The sequence below is a fragment of the Solanum stenotomum genome, chromosome 5, assembly GCF_019186545.1.
Source record: "Solanum stenotomum isolate F172 chromosome 5, ASM1918654v1, whole genome shotgun sequence".
Taxonomy (NCBI): domain Eukaryota; kingdom Viridiplantae; phylum Streptophyta; class Magnoliopsida; order Solanales; family Solanaceae; genus Solanum; species Solanum stenotomum.
This window is the reverse complement of record NC_064286.1, coordinates 60,670,349-60,690,945: the sequence shown is the minus strand read 5'-3', so window position 1 is coordinate 60,690,945 and position 20,597 is coordinate 60,670,349. Positions and strand designations below refer to the sequence as shown.

The window sequence follows — 20,597 nt, the reverse complement described above, 5'->3', positions numbered from 1 at the left end:
AATAACTTATAGCTACACAAATATCTGTGACTTATTTTAGATCATAAGTTTTAAAAGTCTGTCTTTCTTTCTTAAGCTACGTGTCAAGTCAAATTAACTCATATAAATTGGAACAAAAGAAATATTTATTTTGCTAAAAATAAATCTCTATTGAAGAAGACAATTAGATTTCAAGTTAATAATAACTCTAAATAAAAATTTAATCTACTTAAAATAAAATCTCTATTGAAGGAGACAATTAGATTTCAATTTATATGAATTAGTTTGACTTGACACATAATTTAAGAACTTTTGAAACTTGTGGTTTAAAATAAGTCACAAATATATGTGTGACTAGAAATTATTTCATTAAAAGGTTAAAATGAGTATTTTAACGTTAAATTATTACTTTAAAATTACTAGGGTTGATAAACATACAAATTACTACCACCAAGTGCTTACTGCTTACCATTGCTCTTAATAAGCAATATATTCATAATATTAACAACAAAAATACACACACACATTCATCAAGATTCATAATCTAAATTTACATTTTACAACAAAATCAAACCTAAAATAAATAAACTGAAAACTTAAGCGCAAACTCGGATGTTTAAGACTATATCATTCATCGCGAGTGGCTTCAAACCCTTGATTCAGCGAGTTAACTTAACTCGTCTTACTAGTCTAACTTAAAATCGAGCTAATATATGATCATGATGCATACAATGATCTTTCGTATTATTTTAATTTAACACGATGAAATAGTCGATAAAGTTGTTGCAGATGATGTTCTTGGAGATGATGATGATTGTTTCAAAACAACTGGAGATAATATACTATTTTTCCTCATTTCTTCTTCTTTGATTAATTCACCTGCAAATATTTCCAATTTGTCTAAATTTGTTTTTTCCACCAATTTTTTCCCTTGAAATAATATCGATTCCACATTTTTCTGCTTTAGCATTTCCTCAGCAATTGCAATTGATTTTCTCATTTTTTCATCTTTTATCATATGGTGTTTTTTTCCAATAATTTCATTTCCTTGTACTCTAACATAGTTATTGTTTCTAAATTCTCCAAATGCCATTGATACAGCTTGATCTACCTGCATTTGTTATAAGTAACAACAAAAAAACATTAGTCTACCTAAACTGACGATATAAAAAATCAAGTTACTTGAAAGTCAATATCATTAAGAAATAAACAAAAGATATAATATAGCCAGGACAATTATTGTATTGAGCATGATTGATCGATATCAACATCCTAAGTTGTCGCGTAATAATATTAGTTGTTACCTTCCCATAATTGAAGCTCGGAGGAGTTAACTCTAGCATCAATGATAATATTTAATAAATAATAACCTAAAAAAAAAGACAGTTCGATACACTCGTTTTTCTTGATGTTTATACTTAATGCAAATACTTACCTAATATTCCAAATTAAAGTTCCTAATAAACTAGTATATAGTTAGGTAAATTATTTAATCAAAAGATTTAGTGGACCATTTAGTAGGTAAATTAAGTAATTCAAGGTCCCATAATAATAAAACTCATTAATTCCAAAGTACCAACTTTGTTTTTGGCCTCTCATTCTATGTTCATTACTCGTATTGAGACTTGACTAATTAACAATACCTGAATAAATAATATTTGTCATTTCACCACGATCGTGTGTCGGTGAACCAACATAATTTGCATGAGCCAAAAAAAATGTTTACGTACCATGTCGGCAGCTCCATCTCCGGCGATCTTAACAAATGCCGCCGGTGATGACGTCATGTTTCCGGTGCCGGAATCTGATTCTCCGTTGCCCAGTGAAATTACTAACAAATCTTCAACTGAATTAGCAAAGGGAAATTCTTGTTTATTGTTAAGAACATGAGTGATAGCAGCAGCCGTTGGATTATTCATGGTGACCCCACCACCAACGGCTGTGATCTTTCGTCTTCCATCAACTGATTTCACTTCCACCGTACGATCAGCTATTGTGGCCCCACATACATCTGCCAGCTTAAAATCACAGCCGTCCATTTCCAAAGCATCAGCACGGGAGAAAAGGAACGGTGATCTTGTGGTGAGGTCGTAGCAGGGGATTAAAACTGCTTTTACAGTTTCTTTTAAAGTTAAATCGCCGAACACGTTTCCGAACACCTTCACTGGTGGCCGGAAAACACGCCGGAGAACTCCATTTGAAGAAGACCGAGAGATTTTCCGGTTATTCTCGATTAGGAATTTGAGAGCTTCCTCTGCTGTGAAAAGAGGAACCCCATCTTTCCCACGAGTGAAGAGAAGAGTAGCGAGGATCCCGCCGGTACCGGACCCGGCGACTACATCGAAGAAATCAGCAATGTGGGTGTTTTTCTTTCCGGTTATCCGACGAAGGGTTGTTTCCAAATGTGTTAAAGATTTAGCAGCTAGGATGCCATTAGTGGACCCACCTCCGTCAATAGAGAGAATCCTGATTTTTCCGGCGGGGTCATTTTTGTTTCCGGCGAAAGGGGTGGAGAAATTGAGATTTTCTCTGCATGCAGAAGAAAGTTTTGGGTCATTATCGTAGCCAAAGAGGAACTTATTTTCGAGAATGGAGAAGATTTCGTATGTTAATTTGTCAACTTCCATGTTGGAATCGATCATTGAGATTGTAGAAATTGCAGCTGCTGCCATTTTTGTGTTTGATTTGTAATTTTTTTGAAGAAATTAAAGGATAGAGAAGAGAAGAATGGTGAAAAGAACAGGTAGACAAGGGTATAATATATATATATAGATATAGATATAGATATAGACACACAGAGTCACAGAGATATAGAAGAATGAAAACCGCAGGCCGCAGGGTGTTTTTCTTCTGGTGGGGGTGGGGGTAAGGAGGGGTGGGTGGGTGTACACTTCGATTATCGTTTTATCTATTAAGATGATTACATGATTCATTAGATTATTTATACAGAGTAGTATTTTATCGTAACTTTCTTCATTTATCTGTAAAATAATGATAAAATTTGTGTACATTTACGCGATATGTAATGTTGTTGTTGGAGCTGGGGTTATTGTACTTTTTTTTTTTTTACATTATCATTATATTTGAATGAGTGTGTTGATATATACACTCATCATATTGTAAAACTACTTAATTAGTTTTACTTTTACTAATTCTATTAAATACTTGCAATTTTGAGTATATTATTTATTAAGGCATGACTAGACGAAAGAATCCGCCTAGTATTTTTTTATTTTGTTAGAATTTGAACATAAACCTTATGTTTCACATCAGTTTATTATATTGAGCTCAAGATCATATCCTTGGATACTACTCCAATTACCAAACATAGTCCACATATCTAACTTGAATGTATTCAAAATTGTTATAGAAGATTATATTTTAAAAAAAATTGATTTACTCTTCAACTTTTTAAACGATTTTACTTATAATAAATGATGTAATTATATAAGAAAAAAATATTGTACTACATAAGAAGTTAAATTCTTCTGTGAATACATAAATTGCTTTGTGTCCATGCATGGTACGTGACATCAATATGTATATCTCTTAAAAATCTCAAATGGCAGGGTGGCAAGTATAATGATATTGTAAGGTTTTCTGAACTTACTTTTGTGTTTACTTTACCTACTTTCGTATAAATAGTTATTTACTATTATTATTATTATTATTATTATTATTATTATTAGGGTAGTTATATGGGGTGTTACTAATTAATATGAATTATGCATGACACAATTGTCTTGGTGGTCGTTACAAAATTGATAGCTCATGAAGGAGAGGTGCCGGCCGGGCCGATGAGGACTGATCAAAGAGAATGACTGATAAACTGTTAGGCATAATACATAAATAAGACTTTTAACTTGGCTTCAACGGACAATTATGTCCTCCAACTTTGAGTGTGCACAAATAAATATTTAAACTTGTATAAAATTGAACAAGTAGACACATATGTCCTACATGACATAATACAAGCAAGATGCCATGCAAGACACAAAAATTCCATGTAGGGTTCCATGTAGGACGAATGTGTCAATTTGTTCAATTTTATGCAAGTTTAAGTGCATGGCCGACTCTTGCCTATGAATTTTTAGGCCAATGCCTTTGGGGGCCTCAAATTTTTATTAAAATAAAATCATGTTTAATTTTTTCATGAAAATAATTAATTATTTATAATAAAAAGTATATATATATATATATATATATTCTTCGCTAACACTCACATTATTTATCCTTTTTAACTCCTTCTGTACTCTATTTCTTCAAATCTTTGATAGTTAGAGTAATATTCTGTCAAAAATATGAATCAATAGCTGAAAAGTGTTGAACAAAGTAAATTACAAATATTTTTTTATTTCTTCGTAACTTTTCATACTAAAGTAGGGTATACCAAGTTATCAACTTTTTGAATCAGATTCTATGATTCTAACTCTCTTCTTTGTTTAAAATTTATCAATTTATTACTTATAGAACTATATTATTGATTCATATAATAATTGTCTCAATAAAATGATCTTTTTCAATGTTGAATTGATAAAGTCTTGCTTAAAAATAATAATTAAAAAAATATTTGAAAAAATCATTTATAAAAAAAATATTAAGGAATAATTTACATCTAAAAATTTAGAAAAATAAATAAATACAGATAAAATTTATTTAAATTTTAGGCCTCTAATTAAAATTTCGCTTTAGGCCTCGAATATGTTGAGCCGCTCCTGTTTAAGTGTCTACTTGTGCATCCAAAGCTAAAGGTCATAGTTACAAGCTGACGTCAAGTTAAGGGTCATGTTTATGTAATATGCCTAAACTGTTTAGCTTGCAAGTTTTTGAAAAAGATGCACATGACGTTTTAGATGAATTAAGATCCCACATATTATTAATTTGCGATGATGCTGATAAGTCCTTTATGAAGTGTATATGATAGTATCCTAGGCAAATTTCACATCGTTGATCACAACTACACAAAAGAGTTATTGTGTTAATAGATTTTTAAATCATGAAAATTAGAGCGGACAATATTACAAGTGAAACGAGTCTTTTAAACCAACGGTACCAATCAATGCAAAATCCCAAGGTAGGGACTAGTAAAGTTGTCGTGGACCGTAGTTAGTTACACTTACACCTAATTCTTTGATATTTTATTTTTTACTTGTCAGTATATTTTACCCTTTTATTAAAAATAATAATAAAAGTATAAAAGGAAAAATAAAAACGGTACTTTTCTTACTTGTACTATTTATAAGGGGAAAATCGCTATTTCTTGATCCATGCCTTCTAATTCATGAACATCTATTAATAATTCACTTTTAAGTTTTCGCCTTTGCTTAGTTTAAAAGGAGTTAATATCTCCTTTGTTTGGTAGATATCATTAGTGAAACTGAATTGGGCATATTATGTATTACTTTATGAGTTTATCTGAAAATCGTGTTTTATATTAAAGATTTTATAGTAAATATAAAATTTGAATTCTAATTCAGTAAATCAAATAAGTTGTGATTGAATTTCAAATTCAAAATCATATGTCCATACTTTATTCTTTCTCAATAATTTAGTTAATTAAGTTGAACAACTAGTTAAGTAAAAAAAATAAAAAAATTATTCAAGGTCAGAGGGTAAAAAATGAGTTCTTAAATGAATGGACCTTTTCTTACCAACATAATTATAAATGAATAAGACCCCAATAATTAATGAACATTAATATTCAAGATATTCCATAGTCCTTATTCTTTCATTTTCATTATACTTTATTTTTCTTAACAAAAAATATGTTTTCTTGTTTGGTAGATTCAAAATTAATTGTACTTGTAGGGGTCCTCCAATTTACAGCTAAGAGTACTATATACTAACCAATTTTCATGACAAACATATATATTTCATGTACTCTAATTAAGTAGTATAGTTTTATGATATGTCCACTTCATGAAAAATCAATTAATTCATGCACACAAGTATTGACTAAGATTTGTGACCCTCAAATATCTTTATGAGGTAAGAACTCGTCTCACATGCGGTTCAGAGGCCAAGCCCCTCCCCAAAAGTAAGGGTACAACTTAGGTCGACTAGTAAACAAAAAATCTAACTAACTATATCGAACAATTAGTTAATTAACCGGACAAGCTAAATTAATGGAGTGACCTTAATGACTTGTGGTTGTTAGGTTATACTTTAACACTCCCTTTCAAGCAAGGTGGGGATCGGAAATATAAATTTGATCTTGAGTAAAAATATACTTGATGTTAATGAGACTTTATTATAGTTTTCCCTCACAAAAATAATAATCAATTTTGATTATATAGTCGATTATATTATGTCTAATTATATCTCATATATTTATTACATAATTAGTATAATGAATATCAATTGCAAATGTTCTCTTCGAGCCAATTTGTTTACGTTAGTTTAACTCGACACGAAATTTAAGATATCTTCGGGTCATATCATTCACCAATAGTACAAAAACATGTAAGAATGGGTAGGGGACCTCAGTTCTAGTTTCTTAAGAAAAAAAACTCTATCTGTATTTTGCATGATGTGATATTTCTAGTGTGTTCTTTATAATATATATTTATAGAAAATTATATTGCATATATATTAGTTAAAAGTAACTTTTTACACATATTTTAAATTTCAAAATATCCTTGACAAATTTCCTGTCTTAACGATCATTATTTTGTGTGACGTAAATTCAAATTAATCGAAACTCAACATAGAACAACAGGGAGACTAATACTGGTAATTATTTCACATACCATAAGTCAAAGGAATCTATTTAGAATTTATGTTACTCTACTATAGTAGTTTTTTTGGTATAAAATATCGTCTAATTAACTATATATATAGGTCATAACATTAATTGACAAGACAAGTGAAATGCATATGCATTTACTCATGAACTTCATATTTAAGTGTTAATATCTCACCTATTATGTTATAATTAGATAGTCTACGTACATATATGATAAATGTACTTAATGTTGATGAGACTTTGTTGTATTTAATTTTCCCTCACAAAAATAACAACCAATTTCGATATTTTAGTTGACTTTATTTAGTAGTTAATATCAACGTCTGAAGATATTTTTCTCGCTTTAATTTATTTGTCTTAGTTTAACTCGACACGAAATTTAATATGTCTTGGAGATCATTTCATTCACCGACTAGCTACTAGAATTTGCATATTGTACTTACCTAAATAGTACAACAACATGTAATAATAGGTAGGGGACCTCAGTTCTATTTTTATAAATCTCATCTGTATTTTGCATGCATATTATAATGTGAGATTTTTTGCGTTACAACTTGTACACAATAATTTAGATTTTTTTTCTCCATAATGAAAGTTTAAATACATATAGCTTACATGTACATTGAATAATTAACAAGTTTATTGTTGTAATTTGTTTCACGTAGAATAAGTAGAGTCTGAATTCTAGAAATGAAAAGAATCTCGATACTCGATAGAGAGTTAAAGAGTATTTGTCTCATCATATTGGAGCTTATGTATAGTAGCGGAGCCATATATAGTCAAGTATGGTCTTTATAATATATACAAAAATTCATATTGAATATACTAGTTAAATTTATTTTTTATACATATATATTAACTTTCAAAATATAATTGTGATAAATTTTTATCCTGGTCATTGTTTGTCTAACACGAATTCAAATTAATCGAAACTCCACGCATAAACACTAGCGTGGGAAACATGCCACTCTTGGTCGTTGAATAATTAACTACTAATTAACATAAACAAGTACAGTTATAACTGTGTCTAGCTACTGTTTTAAAACAATAAATTTACATAAGATAGCCACCACAAGAAAAGGGTGAATTACATGGGGATTTTTCTGGAAATTAGTAAGAAAATATGCAGGAAAATAAATTACCTGCGGATTTTCATACTAATCCCTAGGAAAATCCCTATGTAATTCACACTTTTCGTGTAGTGAGCAATAAAGTCAATAAATATATAAATTTGATTTATGGCGTGAACAACTTGTAGTTTCAATAATTTTCCATATCATAACTAAAAGGAATCTATTATATTTAGAATTTATATTATTACTAGTTGTATAAAACGATATTTCGACAAGACAAATAAAATGCTTATTGTATAAATCGAATTTTGACAAAACATGAATTAAAATGCATATATATTTACACACGAACTCTACAATAAGTATTAAAATATCTCACCTACTATGTAATTAGATAGCCTATAAGGCTATAACGTCATTTGATATGTTGGACAAGCATAAATATATAATTTTGGATAATTATAAGTATAAAAAGTATTTCACACCAACGTCTATGTTTTATTTTAAAATCGACTTTCAATATCTTGTTATTATAATAATAACAAAACAATATAAGAAAAAATGACATTGTTATAAAGAGATTTGACTGTATTGTTATTAGCATTAAATAAAATTTCAGAAGGAGATCAGTCTTGAAGTAATAATAAAATTGTATTTGTGTATATGATTACTATAAAAGCAACTTTAGCGGTATTAAGGACATACAATAACAAAAGCGATACCTTTACCAATATGAGTTAATTATCATTAGATCTGATGTTGTTATAGACTTTCAACACATTTACAAAGAGTGTCATTTACCTCAAAAACATACAAGGCAACTAAATTATTATCGTTAAAGATCATGAATCAAATCGTGAAAATAATTATTAATATTTCTATTAAAATAAATTATCTAAATCACATCCTTCAAAGGTAAAACTCTTCTTAAACTCGATATAAATACAGAATACTTTATATATCGAAGTGCGATAGTGAAACTCGAGATGGTAATAAAGGTTAATTGGGGTCACCGACAGTTTGTGGAATTGGAGACAAAAGATGAGTTAAAACATAACACAAAAAGGAAAAAAGAGCCACACATTATTGTGATTTATGAAGGATCAAATAGAGCAAATCAAGGAAGATTTTTTATGTTGGCTCAAGTAGGGACACCCCAAATAAATTATTAATTACTACTAGTTGGTAGAGATTAGCTTAAAAGATCAAACAAATTATCAATCAACAAATGAATAAATTAAAGATTATAAAAAGTTAAAAGAGTAACTAAAAATGAAAAATAAGTAATCCAATTATTTTGCTGAGCTTCATTTTTACTTGTTCATTATAATAAAAAATTCTGACAAGTATAGAATTTCAACGTAATGTTCTTATAATTTGAATTTTTTAAGTTGCAATTTCATGAAAATTTTCTGAAATTCGGATGGATAAAAGTTAAAATTTTGATGGATTTTTCTAGAGTTTGAATATCGTTTTTATTTTCTATTAGAGTCCTTGTAATTTAAGTTACGTTGCTCAAAATATATCCAAAGATCAAAAAAAAGATTGTATCAGCTAAAACTTGATTGACGATTCAAAAGGCGATTTAGTTTTATTTCTCTAAAAAAAACTCTGTTATTTAGGATGTTTTTCATTGTCAGAGTTCAAAATCAAAATCTCTCGAAAAGTTGTTTTGTATTGTTAGATCAACAATGTTTTCTGGCTTATTATGAGTCTAGATTATTGTTGCAACTGTTTGGTGATAAGCAAGTTACAATAATAATCCAAAGTTTGATTAAAATAAATAAATTAAATTCACTTCCGACAATAAAACTAAATTTAATCATAAATTTATCCCTTGTACCAAACAATTTGGTGTCCTAATCATGTTTTTGCCACTTTAATTATGAGAGGTTGTTAGTTAATTCAATATTATTCATTCTTCTTTTTTTTGGATTAAAGGGATTTTATATTCATATATTAAAATAGTCATTTTTGTCTGATATTGGTGTTAATTAATTAATTAAACACTAATGGATAAAAAGGAATATTAATCTTCAATTACTACTCATTGCTTATATAACTTTTTCTTTTTTCCCCCAATTATTAGGTACATAGGCATGAGATTTTTTTTTTATATATATATAACTGGTTATGTTATATATATGAGCACAAGTGTAATAAGTCAGAGATAAAGTTGTGTTAGATACGGAGGAAAATATTTTTATGAAAAATATGTTTCTATAAAATCATGTTTTCTCGGAAAATAGGTTGATTTCTTATTTATTTAATAAGAAAAATGTATTATTTCAAAAATATTTATATGTTATCTAGCAAAGTACTATGAGGGTGTCAGATGAGGTGGGGAGTGGGGTTCGGGGGTTGGATGGTCAAGGAGAGGCGGTGGCGGTGTTGGGTGGGTCGAGAAGAGATGATGAACTTACAGTATGTCACTTAAGTAAATTATTTTCTGTACTCTTATTTAAAAAGTTGTGTTCCTCATTAAAAAAAATATTTTTTTAGAAAAAATTTTGACTGACCAAACATGAAAATCAGAAAACATTTTTAAGGAACTTGTTTTATACGGACACATAGAAGCTTAATTATAGTGTGCTAATTAATTCCCATTATGTGTAGGTTTAGAGAAGTATTCAGGAGTTGGGGAATCGTTTCGCAAGAAAAACATTGATTAAACATTGATTATGAACCACATTCAGCAAAAAAAATTATGATTATTTGTCCCCTTGATACATTAATATAAATTCAATGAAAAATGAAAAACAAATTAAACTAAAAACACATTTAGTATGGAGAAGGCAATTGAAGCAATTATTAAATCCCAACCAAATGGGTAGGGGTCTTCATAGCCTAAGTTTTCCCCTTCAATCGTTATTATATGTGACATAAATCTGAATTAATCGATACCTTAAAATAAATATCAAATATTAAATAAAAAGAAAAAAAAAAGATATTATACATTAAAAGGGAATGAAAGAGTATTCCATCCCCAAGCACATCCAACATTTAAAATTTATGATTATAAATTCTTACATCAACCTCATACTAATATCATAAAATTATAATTGAATTAATAATATTGTTTTCTAATATAAATGCAACCCAACTTTTATACTTTTTTTTCTTTTTTTTTAGAATATAAGTTAAAAACAAGAACAACTAAGCAAATATACTGAATTATATCATAGTGTCCCCTACAGACAGAAAGAAATAAGGTAGAAAAAGGACAAGAAAACTCCATTACATGTATAAATTAATATATTATTAATTATTGGACACCAATCAATCTTTCTAATATTGAAAAAATAATATCATAGACAAAATGTGGTATGATTTTTATGTTATAAGTGTTTTCTTTTTGGAAGTTGGTGTTGAAAGGGACAAGTTCAGATTAATTAGTTGCATGAAATTCACAACTGGTTGAATTTCATGAAGGGTATCCAAAAAAAAGAGCTAGTGAGATTCAAATACGTGAGCCAGAAATTTCATGAAAGGTGTTAAAAAAAGGAGAGCTAGTGAGATTCAAACATGTGAGCACCTTAAGGCTCTTTCAAAGCGTCTAAAATCATTGGGCTACAATATTTTGTTTTGACAAGGATGTCCAGAATATGTTATTTAATCACTTCGTATATCATTTTACTTATATATACGATGTTATTTTCTGATGAAGGGTGTCCAATTGGACACATTGACTATAGCATAGTTACACCCCTACAAGTACAGGTTCTAAATAAGACTATTGAATTCGATCGATCCCGTTCGATTTTTAATGATGAAATCATATTAGAATTCAGTGTTCATTTTCAGTGATTTGAGCTAACTTGGGCTTGAATATTTGTCAGTCCAGTAAATCCCCAGCTTAAGTAGCCCATATTAAACTTGCATTGGGCCTGAACAAAGTTGAGATCCATTCTATTGAGGGTTTGTTTTGGTAATTTATTTCATCTTTTGATATTTATGGAAAAAGAAAAATTATTGTTCAATGCCTTTGGGTTATCTAATTTATAAAATAAGTGTACAATGTATAGATAATATAAATTTAATCTATAGACTATACATATAATATACATACTCATACACAAAATATACAATAAAAGTGTATATGTAGTGTATATACATATACACTTTACGAACTAGAAACTTAAAAAAAAAAAAACTTTAAGATTCTAACTTGAGTTTCTTCCTAGGTGTATTTAGTTTGCACCAAAAATAGATTATTAATACGACACTTAGATGTGATAAATTGATGAATTGAGCTAAATTTGAGTTGATTGGTTGAGTTAATGAATAAGTAAATTAATAATTATAAAAAATTACTCTGATAGAAATAAATTAACTTAAAATGGATAAAAAATTGAGTCAAAATCCAACTCGTCTATTTTTTACATGTTTAATTTGCTTCTTTTACAATCTTATACCGTAATACTTAATAAAATCAATATTTTTCTTTATAATCTAATTATCTATAACATATTAAAAGTATTTTAACAAAAAAATAATTATGAATCAATTTGAGTTATATATCAATACATATTTTAATGAATCGCATTAATAAATAAGTAGTCTAATAGGTTGGGCGAATTATGATTTCATAAACTAATTAGGACATGTGTCAAAATACAACTCAGTCAGTAACGGCTTAGAGTTTTCATCTGTATCATAAAATGTTGAAGAAAACAACAAATTCCCAATTCCAAATTCATATTTTTGCTCTTTCATAGCTCATTTTTTCCCTGTAATTTCAGTTTTCTGGGTTCTTCTTTGTCAGGTAAATGAGCATTTTCTGTGGCCATATGTTTTGTTTTTCTTTTAGATCTCTTAGATTGTTTGATTTCTTATTAAGGGTTGATATAAAGTTGAATTCTTGTTTTACTTGTCTATTTAGGTTTCTCCAAATTGTGTTAAAAAAAATGGTTTCTTGGGAAATTTTGGATTTTTGTTATGATGGGTATTTTTTGTTTTGTGGAAAGGTTTGATCTTTGATGGAAATACCAAGAGAATGAGAGTTTAATTTTCACTAGAGATTTCAAGATCCCATTTGCCTGTTTGGGTGGGGGTGCTTTTGTGCTTTTATTGGGGAATAGAGATTTAGGAACTAAAAGTTAGCTACATTTGATTAATACATGTACTTTTTGTTTATGAATTGTGAAAATGTAATAGGAAAGAGCCTTAATATTCTTTATTGAACTTAGATAGCTTGCTTAATACATTGGGTATGTTGTTGTTTTTGTTGTTGTATCTCGTCTTTGAAATTGAATATAACGTATGTGAAGTGGAAAATGTATACAAAGTGATTATATTGAGAGCATTTCTCAAATCTTTGATATGCATTACCCAAGCCAGGGTCTTTCGGAAACAAGCCTCTCTGCCTCGGCTATGTAGGGGTAAGGTTTGGGGACACTGTACCCTCCCCAGTCCCCACCTTGTAGGACTATATATTGGATATGTTGTTGTTGTTACTTTGAACCCTGAGTGACCTTTCATCAGATATATGGTAGAAATTGGTATGAAGAATAGCTTTTGGAATTTTGAATAGGTGGTACCTATCTATCTTGCTATTTACTCGATTTTTGGGTTTTATAGTTACGTTGCACGACTTGTTGTCTGGCTTAAAGCATAACATTGGTGTTTCCATGTAGGCTTTTGTTTACTGAGGGTGTAAACGAATACAAAACTCTTCAATCGATTAAATCTCTGTCCTTTAGAGGCCATAATCAGTAGATCCAACAAGGTCCTACCTTCTTTTATAATCAAAGTACTTTTACACCCTAATTTAACAAGGATGATGAATTTTTTTAGACTATCTTGCAATGTTAGTTCTTGTACCGTCGTGATCCCCTTCTCTTATGCCTTTAACTTGATTTGTCAACGCGTTTTTATAGACAGGACTATCTTACTCCTTATTGGATCATAACATGCTTAGGTTAATGTTAAGTGGTACTTCTTCATCTGTGAATTAGATTTCAAAGATCAGAAGAGAAAAGGGTGTTCTAAACCATAAAAGTCCCTACATTCTCCAAAATCTTCATTCTTTTCATCTGTGCTGAAGTAATCGGTACACGAGAATCCTGTTTCAATACAGCAACTGATTAACTGCCCATAGGACCTAGCATGGTGCTCTTAATAACTTCTGGCATTTTCATGTGTAACTAGGAAATCAAAGGTTACTATTTCTTGATGTCTACTGTGGGCAATCCGGCAAACATATTCTGGCATGAAAATCCAGTTGGGAAGGCGGAAAGGGAAAAGCTTCTTAACCAACAGGGATGTGTTGTATGGATCACAGGTCTCAGTGGATCTGGTTAGTATAATTTTCAGTTGCTTATTATTTGCCTTTTGTATTAGCTGCAGCGAACTCGTATATTTTGTACTTATGTTTAGAGGAATAAGAGAAAATGGTGTTAAGAGGCAGGGAAGAAAATGCCTTCCACAAGGGGTTCAAAAGTTTTAGATGCTCACCTTTTCGACATGCATTTGCCATTGTTTTTCAAGATTTTATCTGAATTTGTGCAGGAAAAAGCACACTTGCATGTTCCTTAGGTAGAGAATTGCAGTCAAGGGGTAAACTTTCATACGTTCTTGATGGTGACAACCTTAGGCATGGTCTGAACAAGAATCTTGGGTTCTCACCAGAAAGCCGGACTGAGAATATACGTAGGACTGGTAAGTGTATTCATAAATTGTCTATTGGTGAGATTTTTAGATGCTTGTGGTAGAGATTTGGAGACAACTTCAGCAAATAGTATGTTGCATATCTTTGTCTCTTTAGATTAACTTAAGAACAGTCTTCAACCTCTCTGGGACCTCTTATTTCAAATTCTTAAGTTCACAAACGACTTGTAAACACTTAGAGAAGAGGAGGGAGGTTTGAAACAATGAAATAAAGCAAATGTGAAAAAAGGTGACGGTTATTTCCACCATTCCATTCATGTCCACTCCCCATTTTGATTTACAAGGAAATGGAGTGTCTAAATGTAGTAATGGAGCTAAAGGTAAGGAACGGAGTTCCCAGTTGAACCCCTTCAGTCTGGAAATTACACTCATGTAGAGTAAGATAATTTTTCTCTACATATATAAACTGTTGGATCTCCTTAACATTAGGGAAGCTTCTAGATGTAACATTTTTTGCATCTTTTTTTAAAAACCCTTGTTAGATCCTAGTTGTTCCCCGACTGGTGGGAATAGCTTTGCGCGTCTCTGGATAACTTCAATGCTACCTGATTGAGCGGAATCTTTTAGTTTCTTGTGGATAAAATTTTGAATTATTCTAGATATTTCTCAGTTTTGGTATGAGACGTATTGGTAAATATTTTGTAGTTCCTGATTCTGTACTACCCGTGAATTTGTTCAGGGGAAGTTGCAAATCTCTTTGCAGATGCTGGATTAATTTGCATTGCAAGTTTGATATCTCCTTACAGAAAGGATCGTGATGCTTGCCGCGCATTATTGCCAGATAAAAAGTTCATTGAGGCAAGTCTCATATTCATTGATCTATTGTAGAAATCTTTTGCATTATGTAACATTCCTTTTCTTGTGACTTGCAGGTTTTTATGAATATGCCTCTACAACTGTGTGAAGATAGAGATCCAAAAGGCCTCTACAAGCTAGCTCGTGAGGGTAAAATCAAAGGTGTGTTGTAGCCTATATTGCTTCCACATCTGTATAAACTTTGTATTCCTACAAATGATGATTAACTCGAGTAATCACGGAGTTACTTTGCTCAGTTATTAGATACACAAATTTGCAACACTGTAAATAATAAATTGCATCTGTCAACAGCTGTTCTGCTTAAAATTTTGCATTTAAACTGTTTGAGTAATTCTTGTTGCCATGCTTCATGGCACTATTAGTTGATAGTCGTTATAAGTCGCCAATTTGAAAGATGCTCATCAGAGGACTGACAATTTGAGTCGAACTTTGTCTTTTATTAGTATTCTTACATCAAGTTTTATTGAATTTTTAGCACCTCATTTTGTAGGTTTTACTGGAATAGATGATCCTTATGAACCACCTTTGAATTGTGAGGTATGCATTATATTACTTCTGCTGCTGCTAAGCTTTCAAAAGATTGTTAATTCCCTTCTGTTTTCTCGTAATAACTTCTGTTCCGAACTTTTTCTTCTCTGGTTAGATTGAACTACAACTAAAAGACGGAGTAGTTCCTACACCACATGAGATGGCGGGACAAGTAGTTTCTTATATGGAGAATGGAGGCTTTTTGGAAGCTTAGTGACCGTGCTTGCTGCAGATAACAAGAAAAGACTCAGCAGAGGGAATTACCGAAAATGTCTAGTTCCCTCCATCTGTTTCAACCATTATATGTGCTTTTTTGATATGATCAATTTTAGATGGTACATATATGTTCATCTAGTGTCTAGGTCCATAGGATGTCAAATGTGATACAACTATATGCTGCAGAGTTAGTTATGCACCATCGACATCTCGAATTCTCATCTGTTTACTGTAACATTTCTATGACATATAATCACCATTGTTACTTTTTCGCGCAAACTTCCGAGGGGAAGATTATCTAATTGCTCTTTAATTATGTGTTTTTTCATCTATCTTTTCTATGAACAGTCTTCATGCTAGTGACCATCTTGATGCTAGACGATATCTATCATTACCTTGTTACAGAGAAGTTTGAGACTGTTAACTTTGATTAACTGGTGATTTTGATACGGACCTGAAACTGCTAACTAGGATTAACGGCCACACTATGGATATGATGCTGGAAATAGACTGATTTCAAAATGGAAGCAGACAACTTCATAGTAATTCTTTAATTTCCTTTAGCACCTAAGGATGACCTAATGGTTAATGAAGTAGTCTCAAGCATCATGAAGTCTCAAGTTTAAATTAGGACAAAAATATTACTCGTATGTACCCTTTGGGGTGGCCCAATGGTTTGGACTTGGGATTTCCATGTTGGAGGTCTCAAGTTTGAAACCCCTTGCAGTGCGAAAGCAACGGGTTTGCCTTCTGGGTCAAGCTCGTCACAACGGGCTTGTCTAGTGCAGGTTACCTCTCCTATGTGGTTTGCGAGCTATTGAAAACTCCTGTGCGCAACCAAAGGGTAGCAGCTATGGGTTTTCCTTGTCATAGAAAAAAAAAATTACTCATATGTTCAAATCTAGACGCCCACAAGCTGGTCTGAATTACCATGATTGTCAAAATAAATTCTTTAGTTTTCTTTTAATGATGTGAAACAGTAACAACTTCCAGGATTAGTCACACATTTACTGGCTCTTGCTACTTTATTGGCTGATTCAATCATAAAAATTATAAAGAATGGCATGCAAAGTGCAGTCATTAGAAAAATAAAAAAAATGTTTGCTAAAAGTTAATAGCACTAACCGTCCACTTGGCCTCCAAACTCCAAATGGCTGTAAATAATTAAATTGATAAATCTGTGTTGTTTTCAATAATTTTTAATATAATAAAAATTGTCTAGCTTTAAGAATCCTACTCAGAATAGGAATAATAATAGTAATAGAAACAGGAATAGTAAATAGTATTCTACTTGGTAAATGATTGTATTGTGCGGTATCTATAAATAGGGTGAGACACAACAATTTTTGTCTAATATATTTATATTTTTAGTAAGTTGTTTTAGAGTTTTTCTGATGCAAGAATGGTTTTTAACACTCAACTGATTGTGGCAGTGGCAAATCTATCTGCAGATTTTTTTCAATATTGCAATGGCAACACAGAAAGATTGAGCAGTGATGAAGTTCTTTATCTTCTCTTCTGTTTTCCTTTTCAAGAATTTCGTCGATTTAGTCTCTGTGTTCGGACTTTCTTTTGTTTCCCTATGCCTAATCCTTTTCTTTCTGATTCTGAATTAGATGATCAATATTCAGACTTGTGGCTACCTGAATGAGGCAGAGTCGGGATTTGAAGTTTATCAGTTTTGTGGATTTGTTAGGGAATTCATAGCTCGGTTTAGTTACTGAGTTTGTAATTAAATACATAATCTAATCAAAAGTTGAATATTTTAGTTTTGTATTAAGAAATTTGAATAATTTTGTAGTTTTTTGTTTTGATATGTATGTTAACAACAGTTGTTTATTGTGTGTACTACTTTCCGTATTAGTTTGTTGTGTTTTCTTCACTGCCATATTTCCTTTTTCATAACTACTTTGATTTGCTGATTTGAGCTGAGTGTATTTCGAAAACAATCTCTCTACCTCCACGGATAGGCAGGGGTAAAGGTTTGCTTACACTATATCCTTCCCAGACCCGGATTATGCTGAATATGTTGTTACATTAATTTGCTGTAGTGTAAAAGTTCTATACTGTAGCAAACACAACATAAAATTTTATATGTGGTAGCATGTTTACTTTCACAAATTTCAAAATAGGATCAAAGATCACCCTCGACTGAAGTAACACATACCTAGCCTCGTGAAGGTAGAAAGATTATTTTTGAAAGACCTCAACTCAAGTAATGCACATCAAAGCAGTTTGAAAAAGAAATCGAGCAACATAGAAATTAAGCACACACAGAAGCACCTATAAAACCCAATGTATTCAAATAGTTCTGAACCAAACTCCAGTTTTCAGTACAATTGAACTTAATTAGTACAAACTCATGGAAATTGGAATACAATATACATATACAACATGTATAGTAATCACTAGGATCTACAATTTAGATGTTGTGAGTTCTAAGTTGAGATCTAAATTCACCTACACTTATTATAGTTTTACATATATATAAGGTTAAATATCGAGGTAGTGTTGAACCTGCAAACCCGTTGTTTGATCCACTATGGCTAATGGAACGTAAAAACGATTCAAGAAGCTGATAAACAGTCTTGAATATGCTCTAAGGAGCGTAAAAGTAATCCTTCAACGTCTGTGATGTGTTTCTTCGTTATAGGAACTGATCCTCTTACTCCACGAATTGCTTCATTCAGTTTTGTTGCAGGCTGCTGAGCCACTTGCTTCATTTTCTGCAGTTCCACATGAACACTTTGTTAGATAAGTGAGGTGAAATGCATTCAAAGAGGCATATCAAAATGGACGATAATTGGAGATTTTTCCAATGACAGTAGTGTAATCTCACAAGTGGGGTCTAGAAAGGATAGGATATACACAGAGCTTATCCTACCTTTGTGAGGTAGAAAGACTGTTTCTGACAGACCCTCGGCTCAGAAAAACAAATATTGAAACATAATTTGCAAGAATAATATGACAACATATTTACACAAACCTTGTCATCAGAAAATTGGAATTTTAGCTTCTGATTCTGCTTATGCTGTTTCTGTTTTTGATGATTTCCAATAAAGATGTAAATTGTAACAGCAGCAGCTGCAACCCCAAATGAACAAATAGCACCAATTCCAGTCAATCTCCAGTTCCATAGATTAATTCCACCATTATTGTTCTCTTCATTAATTTCCCTTTTCTTGATCAAACTCTCCTTTTCAACTTCCAAGACTTCAACTTTATCCTCAAAGGGGAAACTCATTGAATCAATTTGAGACACAGAACTAGTCTTGTTATTAAACTTGGGTGAATCCAATTTCATGTTTTCAAATTCACTTTCCTTCATTTTCTTGAAGAAAACTTGTGACTTTTTATCTTCCTCATCCTGTTAACATACCATACAAATAAGTAACTAAAGTAGCGTTTTCTTTAACCGTTTAAACTTTCAGATGATGAGACAGTCACAATATTTAAGATAATTTGACTCATGAAAAATGACTTTGGATGAAAAGATAACCATTTTAAGCTTTTAGACGAGATGATCACGATCTAAAGTTTGAAACTTTGATATTAGGTGGTAACATGTTTACCTCAAGTTGAACCTTGGTGATAACTTCTTTAATAACTTCTTCATCTTCTTGAGGTTTTTGTATACTTGGTTCTTGTTGAATTAGTAATGGAATTACTAGTTGATTTGGCACTCTTTTGGAATCAGAAGCATACTCCATAGACAAAAACTTGTCTCTATCATCATGGAGTACTTCAAGAAGTCCATTATCAGAAAGAAGTTCCCACTCTTGAAGATCCATTTTTTTTCTTTCTCAATGAATGAAAGCAGGGGAGTTAGAGCAGTAGAGGTTAAATAGTTTGGAATTTAGAGGAGTCCTGATTCTATTTTACCACTCTAGTTGCGCATCAGCTTGTGTGCACCTCGACTAATTCCACAGTTATTTATGTAGAGAGGGGTTAGAGTCCCACGTTGATTTGGAAATGGACTGATGGTCTCTCTTATATGGACTTGGGCAAATCCTCCTTCATGAGCTAATTTTTGGGGTTGAATAGATTCCCGTATCATATTTTACAGAGTATCAGTTAATTTTATCCATCAAGACTTGGACAGAGGGTAAAACTCACCTAGTGTTTTTACTTCTACTAGGGTTTAAACGTGAAATCTCATGATTCTCAATCACTTCGCGTCTCTTATCAATACAGAGAACCAACTAACTTTATCCATCAAGACTTGGATATATAAATAGGTAATTCACCTAGTATTTCAAAGTCTACTGAAATTTAAACCTGAGATCTTGTGATTGAACAGTCAAAGAGAGTGGCTTTGATGGTCAAGTAATGTGGGATTTTTATTCAATGAAGGCACTCAATATGGAAGATGTCTTCTTGCACTTTGGAGAGTGAATATTTGAAACTTCTTCTTGTGTTATGATGGTGATATAGTAGATAGGTGGAAGCTTATCACTATGTGAAAAATATCACTCCTATAGGACCACATATAAGAAGGCTATTCTATTTGGGCAAGCTATGGATATTTCCCTCAATTATTAATTGGATTAGTATATAGTCATCTTTATTAG

General features: G+C 31.2%; 3 protein-coding genes across 3 annotated transcripts; 1 reads left to right on the top strand and 2 right to left on the bottom strand.

Moving 5' to 3' along the window:
- Positions 1–450: 450 nt before the first annotated feature.
- On the bottom strand, positions 451–2,723 carry LOC125865999 (patatin-like protein 3). The gene is made up of 2 exons (XM_049546272.1): positions 1,710–2,723; positions 451–1,090 (listed from the first exon to the last, which is right to left on the bottom strand). The coding sequence occupies exons 1-2, from the start codon at positions 2,649–2,651 to the stop codon at positions 734–736; spliced, it is 1,299 nt and encodes a 432-aa protein (XP_049402229.1). The 5' UTR covers positions 2,652–2,723; the 3' UTR covers positions 451–733.
- A 9,694-nt stretch (positions 2,724–12,417) lies between these two features.
- Positions 12,418–16,328, top strand: LOC125866125 (adenylyl-sulfate kinase 3-like). The gene is made up of 7 exons (XM_049546424.1): positions 12,418–12,562; positions 13,948–14,095; positions 14,308–14,457; positions 15,146–15,264; positions 15,339–15,423; positions 15,773–15,819; positions 15,926–16,328. Exons 2-7 carry the CDS (start codon positions 13,972–13,974, stop codon positions 16,022–16,024), a joined length of 624 nt encoding a protein of 207 aa, XP_049402381.1. The 5' UTR covers positions 12,418–12,562; positions 13,948–13,971; the 3' UTR covers positions 16,025–16,328.
- A 2,025-nt stretch (positions 16,329–18,353) lies between these two features.
- Positions 18,354–19,911, bottom strand: LOC125865832 (uncharacterized). Its single transcript, XM_049546093.1, has 3 exons — positions 19,599–19,911; positions 19,013–19,393; positions 18,354–18,752 (listed from the first exon to the last, which is right to left on the bottom strand). The coding sequence occupies exons 1-3, from the start codon at positions 19,815–19,817 to the stop codon at positions 18,594–18,596; spliced, it is 759 nt and encodes a 252-aa protein (XP_049402050.1). The 5' UTR covers positions 19,818–19,911; the 3' UTR covers positions 18,354–18,593.
- Between the last annotated feature and the right edge of the window lie 686 nt (positions 19,912–20,597).

Excerpts from the sequence above, each read along its gene's own strand:
- LOC125865999 (XM_049546272.1), bottom strand. The coding sequence starts at position 2,651 with ATGGCAGCAGCTGCAATTTCTACAATCTCAATGATCGATTCCAACATG. Across the intron at positions 1,091-1,709 it reads GAGATGGAGCTGCCGACATG|GTAGATCAAGCTGTATCAAT; the intron begins GTACGTAAACAT and ends TAACAAATGCAG.
- LOC125865832 (XM_049546093.1), bottom strand. The coding sequence starts at position 19,817 with ATGGATCTTCAAGAGTGGGAACTTCTTTCTGATAATGGACTTCTTGAA. Across the intron at positions 19,394-19,598 it reads TCACCAAGGTTCAACTTGAG|GATGAGGAAGATAAAAAGTC; the intron begins GTAAACATGTTA and ends GTATGTTAACAG. Across the intron at positions 18,753-19,012 it reads TCCAATTTTCTGATGACAAG|AAAATGAAGCAAGTGGCTCA; the intron begins GTTTGTGTAAAT and ends GTGGAACTGCAG.
- LOC125866125 (XM_049546424.1), top strand. The coding sequence starts at position 13,972 with ATGTCTACTGTGGGCAATCCGGCAAACATATTCTGGCATGAAAATCCA. Across the intron at positions 15,265-15,338 it reads CAGATAAAAAGTTCATTGAG|GTTTTTATGAATATGCCTCT; the intron begins GCAAGTCTCATA and ends TGTGACTTGCAG. Across the intron at positions 15,820-15,925 it reads AACCACCTTTGAATTGTGAG|ATTGAACTACAACTAAAAGA; the intron begins GTATGCATTATA and ends TTCTCTGGTTAG.